This window comes from Podarcis gaigeae (genome assembly GCF_964106915.1).
Source record: "Podarcis gaigeae genome assembly, chromosome: 1".
NCBI lineage: Eukaryota > Metazoa > Chordata > Lepidosauria > Squamata > Lacertidae > Podarcis > Podarcis gaigeae.
This window is the reverse complement of record NC_139678.1, coordinates 88,250,261-88,266,072: the sequence shown is the minus strand read 5'-3', so window position 1 is coordinate 88,266,072 and position 15,812 is coordinate 88,250,261. Positions and strand designations below refer to the sequence as shown.

The 15,812-nt window shown below is 38.1% G+C and overlaps 1 protein-coding gene across 3 annotated transcripts in view; it reads right to left on the bottom strand.

Annotated features, from left to right (window-relative positions):
* Nucleotides 1-1,571: 1,571 nt before the first annotated feature.
* MAP3K2 (mitogen-activated protein kinase kinase kinase 2) overlaps nt 1,572-15,812 on the bottom strand; it is a 42,116-nt gene continuing 27,875 nt past the window's right edge. For 2 of the 3 annotated variants that reach the window (XM_083743000.1, XM_083742999.1), the window contains exon 17: nt 1,572-14,257. In XM_083743000.1, coding sequence (XP_083599126.1) covers nt 14,032-14,257 — 226 coding nt within the window. In that variant the 3' untranslated portion in view covers nt 1,572-14,031. The remainder of the gene's footprint in view (nt 14,258-15,812) is intronic. The other variant, XR_014565302.1, reaches the window with a different exon arrangement.

Sequence of the window (15,812 nt, the reverse complement as noted above, 5' to 3'; positions counted from 1 at the left end):
TTAGGGCCTCATCAAACCTAAATCCGGCCTTGGATAGTCCACTCGATCAGTTACCTGCCATGTGTGTATGGCTCTCATAAAGAAAGGGCCCAGGAAGGAATTAAGTGCAGGGACAATTAGCCGAAAACAAAACAAACAAACAAACAAAAACACCAAATGTGACTTGTTAAATTCAGGCATGCAGGCACTGAGTGCATGAGCCTTGCTGGATCTAGTGCAGCATCCTGCTCTCACAATAGCTGCCTGGATGCCTTTGGGAAGTCCGCCAACGGGACCTGAGTAAAACAACCCTCTCCGCCCCCGCCCCCCGTTCGATTCCCAGCAACTGGCATACAGAGGTTCAACATAAGCCTTCACTTCCACGAGTTTGTCCAATCCACCTTTAAATCCATCCAAGTTGGTGAACTTGGGTTTCATACCATCTTTTCCACCAAACAGTTCTCAGTTGAGGCGGCTTACATAGTTTAGCTGCAAGACTTCAAAGCAATGTAATCACATGCATGAAGATGCATGTTCAGACCCTATGTAAGCTGCATGGGGGCTGGAGTGTGTGTCCACATTTATAGGCCTGTGCATGTTAATAATATACAGTGGTGCCATTGGCCTGAGCTATTTGACTATAGGTAATAAGTCTAAAACATTGGTTTTATTTGTATAAACATTTGTCTGCTTTAGATTGTTTAAAATGTTTTGCCCTGCGTAAGAAGTACACAAAGCGTAATAGACGTTCTGCGTCATTGTTACATTCTTCATGTTTCTGTAAGTAAACTTAAGACTAGGAGGAGGATTTATTGGTGGTGGCACCCTCCATTTGGAATGCCCTCTCCTGGGTGGCTCAAAAGGTTGAGACAGTAACCAGCTTTAAACAACTGTTACCAAGGACATGCTTACCCAAGCTTTCGCTCATTTCTAATTCTTAAACTTTTTCTTTCTTGTGTACTACTCAAGTTATAACTATGATATAGTTCTACAGTACTCAGTTTTGGCTTCTAAAAATTTATTTGATGCTCTTGTATTTTTATATGATTTTATATTCACCTTCCCCCTACCCCCTTAATTATATTTCATGTAAATGTATAGATTTCTTTTTATATTGAGAGGTATACCAATTTTACCAATCAATAATCAGTTAGGTGGCTTTTTAGTACTATGAACACTTGGGTGGGAAAAGCAATATAGAAATTATATATGAATACCCAACACTACCTGCAAGTTGTATAGTGCTGTATAGTAGATACAATAATGAAGCTGCAGTGCTAAACACATTAAGGAGTAAGCCCCAGAGGACACAGAGTGGTTTACTTCTAGGTAAAGCATGCACTGGATTTCACCAACCTACTCTGCAGTGTTGTAATAATTACTGAGGTGCTGTACATGAAACCCTGTCAGTACATTAAGGATAATTTCCAGCTATGTCATAGCTCAACTGAAATCTGAAATCAACTGAAACTGAAACTGAATTGTCCATTAAATTCCACTGGGTCTACTCCAAGCATGACTTGTTGGGTATCACTCCGAAGCATTATGTAAATGCCAAGTATTAATGCACTTAGAAAAGACAAAAAACAAAGTGGAAATAAATATTTGTTTTATTAACACTTAGAAGTGCCATTCTCTATAGTCATTCCATAAGCTCATAAGGTTACATCCAGTAAACCTTTGCACCATAACCTTTCCAGAATTAACTTGGAAGAAAAAAAAACAACCTCCAATCTTTCATTGTATTAATTCTTGCAGGTCCTCATGCACAATCATCCTACACGAAGATGTGTACCACCAATATACAAATTTCATAAAACAGAAGTAATTTGGTCAAACACAGAATATAAACATGGCTTCTTTTTATAATCGATAAAAAACCCAAATAAAATAAAAGCCATTTACCAGCAAAAAAATGACAGGTAAATACATAGTTGTTGTTGTTTTAAAAAAATCAAAATGCTTTTATACATTTTGTACAAGCACACTTTTGAGACTATGACAAGGTCAAAATGTGCATGAACAATGGAACATACCACACCATACCAGGCTATTAGTAGGCTCTTTAAAAAAAGAAAGAGAGAAAGAGAGAATACCGCTTTTCCTAACTGTTGGTTTTTGATATCCACCAGTGTGCTATTTACCCAACATGAGAATTTTTTGTTGGCAAGTCTTAAGAATCATACAAATAATATTTCAAGCCATGAACTAGGCTGGCAAATTGGTATTCTGCTAGTACCTTCAACATGCTTTATTTTTTCCCAGTACCAGAAAATAAGGAAAGCTTTAAGATCAAGAGGGAAACATTACATTCAATGTAACAAAAAAGAACAGGCAATAAAAACATCTGACTTTTCTAAGATTGGTTTTGTGTCTCAATTTTCTCAAGCAGCTCTAAATTGAAAGATTGCCTTCAGCTTTTCAGAACAGTATTATTATTCTCTGTATCACAGAAACATTTTTAGCTCTTAAAAAAAAGAGAGAGAGAAACCTTACAAGACAAACCATACCATTATCCAGCCAGAGTGTTTTAATATACAATTCATGTCTAATTTTGGAAATACAAATACATTTTGAATGGTTAAAAACAAAAAATAAAATATTTTCTGAACATCAGCCAGCTGAAAATATATTTATCTAGTAAATTATCTCTCAAAGCTTTTATATATTCATCTAACTAAATGCAGTACCTTTAAAAAACAATTTTTTAAAAAACATGTAGAAATGAAACTGGAATAGGTCTGTGGGAAACAGGACAGACAGTACATAGAAGGCATTTTTATGTACCCTATATTTGGAAAGTTCTTAGACACATTTACCACAATCCAAACTCCGCAGAGGATCTGACACATATTTGAAGCTCTATTAAGCAGTGGCTTCCCTGTTCCTGTTCACGCCATGCTTCTGAGAAGCTGGGTGTGTGCACTCTGCACATCAGTGAAAAAGCATTTGGAATCTGGCTAGCATTCCAGCCAAATAATGGGCAAGGATTCAGAAATGCACTAGCTACAAAACAGAACCAAGTTAACTGTTACATTGAATTCATGATGTTAGATGGTGGTCAACTTGACCATATTTGACTGGTCAACTGGCAGGAGCCCCAAATAGCATGGAGTGAACTGGGAAGTCCCTATTCACACAGAGTTCAGTATCTGTGTCAAAGCTCTGCAGGTACAACCAAGTTGCTGGATTTGGACTATTGTGGGGGAACTAGTAAGCAAAGCTAATGTCCTGAGTTCCTCAACCAAGGTAAAGCCAGAAGTGGACACGCATTTATACGGAATCTAAAAATCCTCATTCAAAACAGTAGTACATTGCACACATACATAATCCGCATACACTCCATAACAGTTGGTCAGAGTATTAAAACAGTGTACAAATTAAACAATTTCAAAAAATGTGCAAAAGAGTCAACATTGATAGAAAAAAACACCGTTGTGTACATACGTTACAAACTGTGCCCAGCATTCAAACAGAGTAAAAACATTTACAGAGAAACCAAGGGATTAAATAGAGAATTTGACAGCTGCATAAAAAAATGTACATTAGATCCAAAGGGTAGATATACATCAGCATTATTATTATTATTATTATCATCATCATTATTATTAGCTTTTTTAAAAGCAAAAGTCTGCTTTAACCAACATCTCTTCCCCATAACTTACAGTGACATTTTCTTAAGAAAATGGTGCAAGGTACAGATGGCAGGCTGAGCACGTTTGGGTTGCAATTAATCAAGTTTCCACTTTTGGACAAACATTATCAAGCTTTAAAATTGTGATACTAACAAATAGCAAGCCACGTGAAATTTAGACAGATTACATACCCTGTTCCAAAAAGAAAGCACAAACCTTTTATTTTAGGTCATGTTTATGTGCCCATGGTGTGTGTGGTGTATGGTGGTATTCAATACTGGGGCAATCCTTTTTAAAAACAGAGTTTGTGAGTAGTTCAACCTCTGATATTAAACTAGTCTGTGAGTTTGTTCAGTGTCTGACAGCATAGGAGGGGTCTCAGGAGGGAGACATCCTTTACCAACAGGGTTTGAATGCATTACAGTCAAATAGCCAGAGAGAATTTTAGTAACCTTTTGTAGTTATTCCTTTCTTATTAAGGAGAGAGGTCAAATCCATTAAAAAATATGTATATTAAAATAACCCTTCTTCCTATACAAGACCCCTTTCACCTGACTCCAACTACTTCCAATAGCATTAGTTTTGTCAAGTACTCTTATTTTAGAAATGCAGAAAAAGTTGGCATATGCAAGATAAATAAAATGCTTTTGATGCTAAGTTTCTCAGTAACCAGCAGTTTAGAAATCTTAAGTCCTGGTCACTTGGATGCATGTCTGACTTACACCGAACCAAGATAGCCAAGGGAGAAGTTTTGTTCTGAATTATTTGGAATAAAATGGACTACTTCTCCCGTAAACTCTGCAATGTTCTGGTTTGCTATGGCACAAGAAATACTTTGGCCTATTATACTGACCTAAAGACTCACCTCGTTCCCTTCAGCTGCAAACTTTGAAGCCACAGAAATACAACTTTTGGTGGTTTAGACCAGGGGTGGTGGAGGGGGAGTACAGAAGTACTTAAATGAAAGGTGAAGGTATATATATATCATCTATCCAAAACTCCAGTGCTAATATGTGGTGATCATAGTTTAAACAAAGGGCAAATTTTGACATGAAATACATATTTCATTCAAAGTATTTATGAAATCTCCATAAAATTCACGCTACAAAATTAACAAACTGGTGATACTTTATGATGCTGCACGATCTGGTGTCAAGTTTCATCAGATCAGCCAACCATGGCTTTGATCCAGAGAACTACAAGCAGTTTTCCACCACAGAGCAAGAATTATCTGCTCCCTTTTCTGTGCCGCAGTGCTCAGCGGCCCCCCAAACACCAACTCTGGTTTTGGGGGGCAGGGTTATTGGGAATAGTTCAGGATATGATCTTCCCCTGCTTGATGCAGATTGAAGTTTTTTTTGTTTGCTTAAGCAAGGCACCTTTGGATCCCACATCCGTTGCCCTGGCAATCACTGCATGATGCTATGTGTGCCAAGCCACATTTATAGCATAGGCAAGCTGTACTGCATGCAAGCCTTGATACCATCTTGTACTTACACCCAGCAACATTTAAGGATATCATCAAAAGCCTTATCATAAGAATGAACTTTTCAAGTTTCCAAGCCCTACTTTCAGATCTAGTGTGTAGACCTCACAAATCTGACATGAAAATGGCTGGAGGTAGTGTCTTGGGAAATATGCTGCTCCCTGTGGAGGTTTCTGCATCCGTAGCTGCCATCCACATGTTCTGCGAAGCAGAGCAATGTAAAAGAATTGCTGACATTTCAAGAGCACAATTTGACAAAGAATCTGGGTCCAGCTCCAATTTCAGCCTGCGATTTCACAATCACTTTTATTTTTCTTTAGCAAGCTGGCCTCTTGTGAAGAAGAGAACTTCTTTATCCTTGGGAATGAGGACACAAGAACAATTCCTAGATTCATTCCATCAAAGCCAAACTGTGTCCTAATTTTACTGCTTAAGTTTCAATCAATTCTTCTAGCATTGCAGTGAGCGACCAAACTTCCATGGACAGAGGGGGTTTTTGCACGGCAGTCTTTACATATGAACTCGTTGCTGTATTTAAAGTTTGTATTTGAGGTAGTTGCAATATTGCTGTTTCTTTCTGTAATTGTAATCTCCAGAATAGAGTGGTTATGCCCACATGAATAATCACGACTGACAGATATTCTTCCGCACTGAAGCAGCCTACCATAACTGATGCACCATACCCACCGATGTTGTCCATCTATTGTACACATTCTAGATTCCATTTCTTCTGCTTTAATTGTACAATTTAACTGTACAATTGCAAAGCACAGCACACAAAAGACTAGTCAGGCTTGAGGCTTGACAAACCATTCTATCAGAAGATGCAGGTCCACATTATCAAGCTTCTTCCGAGAAGTTCCCATATCAATCTTCAGGATAGGGTGTGAAGGTCAGTGTGGTCACTGCCTTGTGAATGCTGCACCATTTCAGGCGTAACTTTTTCTTGTGACAGATTCCTCCATGTTTTCATGAGTATTTGCTCTATACTTCACCTAAAGGTCAATTCTGGTCAGTTCAATGGATAGCATAAGAATGTTTTTCCATTAAGAGATTAAACCAGGGATGGGTTGATGGAGTGCCTCCACCATCTGCAAAGTAGAATCTAACACATTTAGCATTATTATGTTTGTGCTGAGAAGAAATGAAATATGTGGCACTGCAACGTAAAAGCCAATTCCAGTTTTCAACACATTATGCATAAACACACATTTCTTTTTTAAGTAGGAACATTTCTTCCAATGGCTTTCATTTCTGAAAGTTTCAGATGAATTTATGTAAGTGTGTAATAGAGTATTTTCCATATCAAATGATCTTTCTCCTAGCTCCTGCATAAAGTCGGATTTTGGATCAGTTGTTATATACACCTCCACCTTTCATTTAAAACATGTAAGATTTTCCCTGAGGTATGCATCACTTTTCAAATTTTGCTGCTGTACTAGTATCTCATTGCTACGTCAACAGGGATAAGTCTTTACATCAACACTGAACACGAGTCAGGCAATGCCCAATAAAGCACTCACTAGCCCCTGCAGTTAGTTATCAGGACCTGCACATTTTGCTGTCCCCCCCCCCCCCAAGGACTGATGTACCTTTAAAACCCAGGAGTGAGCCCTTGAAATTCCACAGAGGCTACTAAGCATAACTCTTACATCACACAGTTTCATTGGCACCCTTAAAAATACAGTATTTCTGCTCACACAGCCTCTTGGGTGGCACATGGAAGTTGTTACGTCCAGCAAAGCTTAAAAATTGGACAACAATTAACAGTCTCTAAGCTAGATAAATATCACTTTGGGCTGTGTACAGGGGTAGAAAAGCTTTGGTTTGCAGTGATTTGCAAATGCACACATGCCAGTAATACATAAAAGGAACCAACCAGCAATTAAGTACTGGTATGCTGGTGGTAGTACCTTTGCTAACTTCAAGACCACCACAAGGACTTACATTCAAACAAATAAAGTCTGTCCCCAGCCCGCATAGGCGTGATATATTCCAAAGATCACATATTTTAAAAAAGGAAAAAAAGGAACTATATTGTGAATGCTGATCAGCTCTCTTAAATACCTGCAGCAGTCATCAGACACTGCTGCAGAGATGATTGAAAGGATTGCTAGTGCAACTGACTCATTGATGCAGCATTAAATCTGGACAATGGCAGGAACAAGGTTTGTCTCATTTATATATATATTTCTATTTATATATATCAATAGAAAGAAAATGTGTTCCTTGAAATGGCATCTGATTTGTCTATACAAAAGCAATACTGTCACATGCTTTAAGCCAAGGGCTGGGAACCTGTGATCTTCCAGAGGTCCTATCATCCCCTAACCAGTGGCCATGCTGACTGGGATTTAACACCTTCCTTCAGAATAAGTACCATCATAGACTATATAGGGCAGCTGTTAGCAGCTCACTGAACTACTGAACCTTAGGGCAGCTGCAGCATTAACCATGCATTCTGGAACAGAGTGCAAGAGTCAAAGCCTGGGTTTTTAAAAAACCCAAGAACAATGTGGTGGTAGAACTTCCTACTTCCCACTTAGCTTAAGAATAAAGGACACTGTCAAACCAAATTAAGTGCTATTGATTTCCAGTGGTGAGAGTTAAGTGTTTGTTCAACAAGCTTAACATTGGCTGTATTCTGGGTATTTGTATAGAACTTGGCTGGCGGGGGTGGTGGAAACTAGGTAGTTAAATCTGAAATTTCTGCAGACCAACAAGTAACTTGTAACAACTGGGAATTTGCCATTTTCTACATTTCAAAGACTGATTTTGCTGGTCCTGCATCACTTGTCCACTATTGTAATTAATATACAAACAAACAAAATTAAGGCATACAGATAAAGGCACTCTGCTTGATTTTTGTTGTTTGTATAACTAAATAGGTTTCATTTCACTCAGTGGGGTGTGCATCTGAAAAATGAGTGCAACAAACTACAAAAAATAAAATGCTTTAGAAATGTAAGGACTAAAGCTTAAAGCTTATGCTGCAGATTCAAATTGCTTCCAACAGACTGTACATGATTTTGGTGAAACTTCATTTTTCTTTTAACTTCAACAAATCATGTTAGGGTTGTTTCCTGATTTTCAAAAACTTATTTTAGGTATCAAAAATTTACAGACAATAGCTGGATTCCATTTCAATGTTTTGTTCATTGAATTCTTCTGCAAAAGATGACAACTTTCAAGATATACCAAATACAAGAAGTTATGACACTAATGCATTATTGCATTACGCTCATTTCTGACTGGCTAAAATGTGCCATCTAAATTCTGCTAAAAACAGTGACAAAATCCAACTAGCATGGCTGACAATTTTTGCTGCCAGATCTGCAACTTATGCTTGGAGAGATGAATCTTTAGTTTGCTGTGATGGTTCTTTTACCAGCTTTTTGTTGTTTCTAGTTTCACCCTAGAATGATCATTTGATCACAGTCCCCAGACCAATTTCTCATAATTGTCCTTAAGAAACATGGAGAATATTCATGATTTAAAATTTCTCCGCAAATAGCCTATACATGATAGCAGTTGTATGCAAAGTTATTGGCTTCATAGCCTCATTCTCCCTGCATCTTTGGAATTCTAGGAACACAAGAATTTTAGAATACACACCTAGAAAGGGGGGATTTAATGAACTGACAATGTCACTAGGATTCATTATGCACCCCAGTGCATGGGGGAGGATATATGCAACTTATTGAGAGATCAGTGCTTTTCTTCTAAATAAAAGTGTACACTTCTTGTAGATGTTGTTAAAAGGCTCTAAGTGGTTTTGTCAGTTAGACAGCAACCCACGAAGTAATCATGTAAACACTCTGCTGTCCCATTTGGCAAAGTCTTAATTGTAAACAAAATGGTAACTTTTGGGCTCCTTAACATCAGAGCTGCTGCCATTCACTAAAATTCCTCACTGCATTTTTTGGTTTGGTGACCTCAGTGACCAATTCATGTGAGGCAAAGGGCTTATATCCAAAACTTGCACTACATTAAGTGCAAAATTGCTAAGGATTAAGAATCAGACACCTCTGATCCACTCCCCGTGCTACTTAGGGGGCAAATCACAAGTGTTTTTAATAATAACTAGCAACAATGTTAAAGAACCACTGGGACTCCTATATAAGCATGTGTTTGTGATAGTATTTATGTCATCTAAATGAATTTAAAGACAGTAGTTCAGATTTCTGAAATCTCCAGAGATACTTATCTCTCTGCAGCGCTTTTACATTGCCATTGTCAAGACAAAATGCAGTACTCGGGGGGGGGGGGGGAGGCACAGAAAGCAGGCACCTTATTCTGCTAGGTTCCCCCAAACCCTTGTCTAGCCACAATAAGGAAATGGACCTGCAGCTGAGAGAAACAAGCTGTGCACTGCAAGCTGGTGGGTTAATATAGAATCTGAATGCTGCCAAGCTTCAAATAGTTCCTTTTAAAACAATTCAAGAAGAGTTTAAAATTCATATGCTGCAATTCATACATTCTTTTTGAAGTCCATTCTCATACTTTTTGGTAACAGAAGTAACCTTGTTAAAATAGCGCAAACTTTTGAACTGCATGCTTCAGCACAGGTATTCAGAGACCAAAATAAACAGAGATGCAATTTGAACCCTCTGTCAAGGCTCTGGTTCTTTAGAACAAAGGAAATGGGAGGATGAAACAACATGCTACTTCAGATCATAAAGTGGCTTTAAAACTGACTTTGGGTTACTGTAAGCTGCTCTGTTTAGGAACAAAAAAGGGTGGGAAAATATGTAGATAGTAAGCAATATAACCAAAACCCATAAGGCTCCCCCCACCATCTTGTAAGATTTAGGTTGCAAAGAACTCTAGAAAAGCAGAACTCATGTCTGTGTAGCCTGCTAGCAGCATCTACTTGCTTTGTCCTAGAGAACTGCACCCAGCTAAATAACCAAAAAGCCTGACTACAAAGCAAATTCTGTTTGGATTTTATTTGAACTCTGAATGCCTGAAGCTCTGAAACGACTCTAAACGTTTGCATATTCCCCCTAAATGACCGGTAAGAGGTATTGTCCTACTTGCTCTATATTGTACCTACACAACTAATACTCTAATAACATTGTTACCCTTCACATAATCAATGAGTACTATCATACCTGTACACTATAAAGTAATGTTAACATTTTTAGGCCCCTTTTAACTGCTCAAAATTTAGAGTTTCAGAGATTCACATTCTCCCTTCAGGTTCCACAAGCGAGTGGTGTGTAATAAGAAGCCAAAAAAAGCTGACTTTATTTCCTTCCTCAAGGATCTCTCCTAAGATTATACTGCTACCCACCCTGAACAGTGGGGAAGAAAAGAAAACTGAAACCATCACTACTACTCCTCTGCCTCAGACACTAAGACAGCAACTATGGTATAGGTGGCTGAGCTAAAGATAAACAGGTTAAGGCAGATCCAGACTCCTAAAAGCAAGCCTCAATTCTAGATTTTAGCACATTTTTCCATCCTCACATTTTAAGATTAAGTCTTGGTAACTTTCCTAGGTGCTTTTAAAAAAAAGTTCACTCTTCCATCCTCGCCTCAATCATGGCTTACACATATCTCAGACTTCTAAAGGCAAGAGGTGATACGACAAATCCCAAATGATTAGCAATCCAATAATAAAAAGCACCAAGAGACACTGTTCTTGACACAGCTAAACAGCAAGGGTAGGCAGCCAGTGACTTTAGCACCAAATTTATATTCTGCAGCTCAAAACAGATATTCAAAGAATCATGTTAAAAAGTGTACACTACTGAATGGCATCCAAGCTAGAAACCTCTGTCAGCTGTTAAAAACTAGGAGGAGATACGATAGCCATTTTCAATTATCTAAAGGGCTGTCACATGAAGATAGAGCAAGCTTGTTTTCTCTGCTCCAGAGGCTACAAGTTACAAGAAACAAGATTCTGACTAAACATCAGGAAAACTTTCTGACAGTAAGAGCTGTTCAACAGTGGAACAGACTTCCATAAGAGGCGGTGGACTCTCTTTCCTTGGAGGTTTTTAAGCCGAGATTGGATGGCGACCTGTCATGTATGATCTAGTTGAGATTCCTGCATTGCAGAGGGTTGGGCTAGAAGATGATCCTTGGAATCCCTTCCAACTCTACAATTCTATGACCACTCAGAATAAAATCAGGTGAGATTTTGATGAAAATTGGAGGGGGCAAATCCAATGGCCCAGTCCTATGCGTATTTACTCAAAATTAACTATTGTCTTGTTTAATGGTGCTTATTTTCCAGTGAGTGTGCTCAGGATCGCAACCCTAGTTACTGTTTTCTGTAGAGGGGAAGGTTCATTAAACATGCTCCTCAAATCACTGCACTGGAGGAAGATTTTCAGTTCAACAAGTCTTTAGCTGGTGCAGCAACACTTTATAAGAGGTCACTTACAGGCTGCAATGATTGTCTGCTAGATATTAAACAATTCTAAACAGTGACAACAGAGTAGAGCAAGGACGTTTGACAAATATGCTCAACATAGTTTGGTACACTTTGGAAACTGGGGAGTCAATACTTCCATCTTAGCCTCATCCCACATTCCATTAATGGACCAAACAATGCACATTTGTATATGTTTACTGGATTTGCATGTTTTACACAATTTGCATAGTTACAGTTTTATGGGAGTTTAGAAATCTGAACCTTAGGGATCTTCCTACGAGGAATGGAAAAAGAGTGTATAAGAAAGATGAGCACACGTCTGTAGGAGAAGACAACAGACAGTGGGCCACAGAGAGGGATCAATACCTATGGTATAGAAGGAAAGTCAATCACTGGAATCACACCCAGACTATTATACTTCCTTCTTTCTTTTTTGGTAGCAAAAATTGTCCATTTCTTTTTTATTCACAATTAAAAGGATTTGCTTCTTTAAGAACTAAAGAAATTATTATTCTTAGAAATCTACTCAGTATGATAGTTTCTACATTAGGTACTATATTTCATAGAAAACTGCAAGAGTCTCTTAGTGTGACCTAGAGTAAATTTTGTTCAATCAACTTTCAATTCCCAAACTTTGAGTGCTCTCATAGTGCTCTGCATCCTTTAACCATAGCTAAAGGATCAGATATTATCTCTAAGCCTCTTGTGCCCCTGCTCCCAACTGCAAATTTCCCTTGTTGGCTTTAACCACTTACAGCTGTAAACAGGAGTTAGGGCTTGCAACTCTTATTTCTAACCTGTGGCTAAAGTATTGGGAGCGTTATATACATGCATGCAACGTATCACATGCATAGCATTACACTGTTCCAGATCTGATTGATGTTGAGACTTATGACATTTTTTTAGCTTATTAATGGAAGATAGTGTCACCGACTATGCACTGTCCATGTAATATCTGCACACCTGCAGTATGTTTGGTTTGCCAAGGATGCTTTTATACAGGCTGCACTGAATTTTCCTAGGAAACGTTTAATAGCAGCATTAAGAAACATCACCTCTGGAAAACAGACACTGTGGCACTGGAAACTAGAATTATTTCCTTTCAGGAACTTTTCCCAATTTCTTGAAGGGACAGAAAGTATTAAAGCATTCTAAAGGGGTTTCTTTTCAAGACTATATTCAGGTGTCCAAATATGAATGTACACATTTGGGATAATAATGTCAAATCTGAAATTATTTTAATTACTAACAGTCAGATAAGGTATAAAATGTACTTTAGAAAAAGGACAGTAAAAATGGTACCTCATTCTTTGTGCCTCCATCAGGGTCAGCGTGCCGGAACTTAATTATATTGTTGCGATGCACATGGAAACCTCCATATCTATTTCTACTCAGCTTGCTTTCTCTTTTTGCTTAAAAAGAGGAGGGATCATCTATACTCCATATAAAAACCCGGAAAGCCAAATTCTGCAGGCTCACCATGATGCAAATTCTGCAAATACTATTTGATTATTAAATCAAATGTACTTAGACAAAGACTTCTGCTTAGCATCAACATAAATGGTAACGGCTTAATTTTGACACTGATACCTATTCAAGTACTTTAAAATTTCATCGTAAGCATGATAATAAAGGAAGGAAGGAAGACTGGGTCTCATTAAGTATTTTATGCAACAGACAGACCAGTTGGGACAGCATGAAGGATGCAGAACAGAAAATTATCAAGAGAGAAACTAGCCTTCACCCTGGCCACCAGAGGCCCCGTCCAGCACAACTCATTGCGGTTCTTAGCAGATTAAGTAAACTCACTTGTGGCACGGTATGTGAAGCCTGTTCTTCAACTGTAAAGTTTTATGGATCTACAGTAATCTGTTTATCTACGATTCCTGGTCTAGAACATTCACACATCAGAACTACTTGACTCAAAAGACTCTTGAACTACTTCAGCTAGGGAACCCTCCTGTATATTCTTTTAAAATTATAAATATACATTTGGTTGCAGGCGATGCACTAGTCAGATTTCTTTTCCAGAATACACCTTGGTCGGCAGTTTGAGTTTGCAGCTTTTAAACCTGTTTCCAATACTGTGGATGAGCCTCATGTCAAAGCTGAAACACAACCAAAACCTCCCAGGGCATCTATCTACATATTACAAAGAACAATTGGACACATTTTCCTTTTCTATATCTGCTAACAACATGTATATTTTTCCTGCATCCTGAGTTAATCAGTAGTGCTAGGAAAAAAACCTTAACACACAATTCCTGGCAGTCCCAATAACTTGCCTTTCCCCCCTTAAATAAGGAATGAATATGTACTAAAGTGCTTTATGCGAACCACATCAGTACATTACCAAAACAAAAAGATCTTAAGTCCTAAATGGGGAACGAAATCTGCAGTGTAAATATGCAAAGATTATTAACAATCTATATGAAATAAAGAATCAAGAGAAACAACTTCTCCCTTGTCTTTTCTCAACCTTGTGTAAAAAAAAAGTGCAGTCAGAAAATAAATGCAGTAGGTGACAGCTGGGTTGAAGCAGGCCATCAGTGATAATGTGCAAACGTGTGTCTTAGCAGTTCATCTGCGGATGGTCGCAATTTGGCCTCAATAAATATTCGCTTCAGAAAATCCCGACCGTGGTCTGAGACATGAGGTGGCAGCTGGGGATTGGTTGGCTGTGTGGCAATTTTAAAGATGGCGGCCATTGCTTCAAACTCTGCCCAAGGTGGTTTCTCCGTAAGCATTTCTACCACGGTACAGCCTACACTCCTGTAACAGTCAAGAATGAAAAGCAAGTTGAAGTCACATAAATTAATAAGTATCTCTACTATCTGCAGGAGTAAGCAGACAGGGATATCTAAAGAGCACAACTTACATTCAGTTCAAAAGACTGCATTTCTTTCACATGTTGGAGTAGTGTGTATTATACCAATAATCAGAACATAATAATTCTGTTGCTAGATCTAATGGTCAATCTATCAATAACATAATTACACAACAGCACCACAAATTACCCAACAGCACCGCCTACACTTGTAGGCACATTTACCTAAAAACCATAGGCCAGCAAAAGTGTTTTGTGTTACAATTAAATCTCTAAAATGGTGGGAGACTGAAATTGTACTGAAGAAAATTAGAATACAAAGTTTGGAGCTACATTAATTCAATATTTAAAGTTGCCCCTCAATTTTAGAACTGGCCGTTGTCAGACTGAGCCAGACAACTCTCCCAACTGTCACTCACAGGGACTTGAGGAGAGAACCACATTGCCCTTGTCGAGAAAAAGGGCATACAGCATTTTCAAAACAAACAACTGCATTTTTTTATGTGGAAAGGTTTTCGATGCTTATTGTTGTAATAATCTTATGCAAACACTTTGTGAGATACTTCTGAAAAGTGACATAAAATACCTTGAAAAGCAAGGAAATAGCTGCAATCACTGCAAGAAAAGAACTTACAAATCTTCTTACAAAGAAAACACACAGCAGTCTCTGAAGCTAGAATAATCTATTAGAAGCACATCGTTAATTCTCCTTTCAGAAACATAATCCAAACTAAATGCAAGTGATGCTAACAATGGTATGGGCCATAGGATGGTGACTTGAGATAAGGCTTTCTCAGTAGTTGCATCCTGGGACTCCCTTTCTGTAGAATGCATTTGTTTATCACACTGATGACACTTGGCTGTAAACTGAAGACACTTTTGCTTGCCCAAGCTTTTAGGACATGAACATTGTCTGGCGATTCAGCAGTTCTTTATTACTGCTTATGTTTTTCTATATTATAGAGAATTTCAAATGTTTTAATCATTGTAACTATTATCATGTTGTATAAGTGCCTGGGCTCCTGCAGGACAAAGGGCAGGATGATGATAATAATATTAATAAACGATAATAATAAAATGTCAGAGTGAAGAGTTAAAACTAAGCTTTCTCCATGATATGCTAGTTTTTTAAAAAATAAATAAATCTGGAATACATTTGTTTGTAGGGAAGAATATTATCTGAGACCCCACCTGTAACATGAAGTAGTCTAGAACCAAGCCATACCAGAGAATCAGTTCAAAAAATGGGAGCCTGTGAGCTGTATCAAAGAGGCAATGGATCATCTCAGGCTCCTCCAGAGATCATTTTCTCACATGTATTACCTGAATTCTTTCACTGATCTGTACACAACTGACCAGTCATATTGCCCTGCTTACTAATGCCATATCATTATGCCACTTCTTCATAACTTTCTAATCCAGATTTGTGAACAGTGTCCTAAGTAGATGAAAACACACACACACACACACACACACACACACGTGTGTCAAGCATACCAT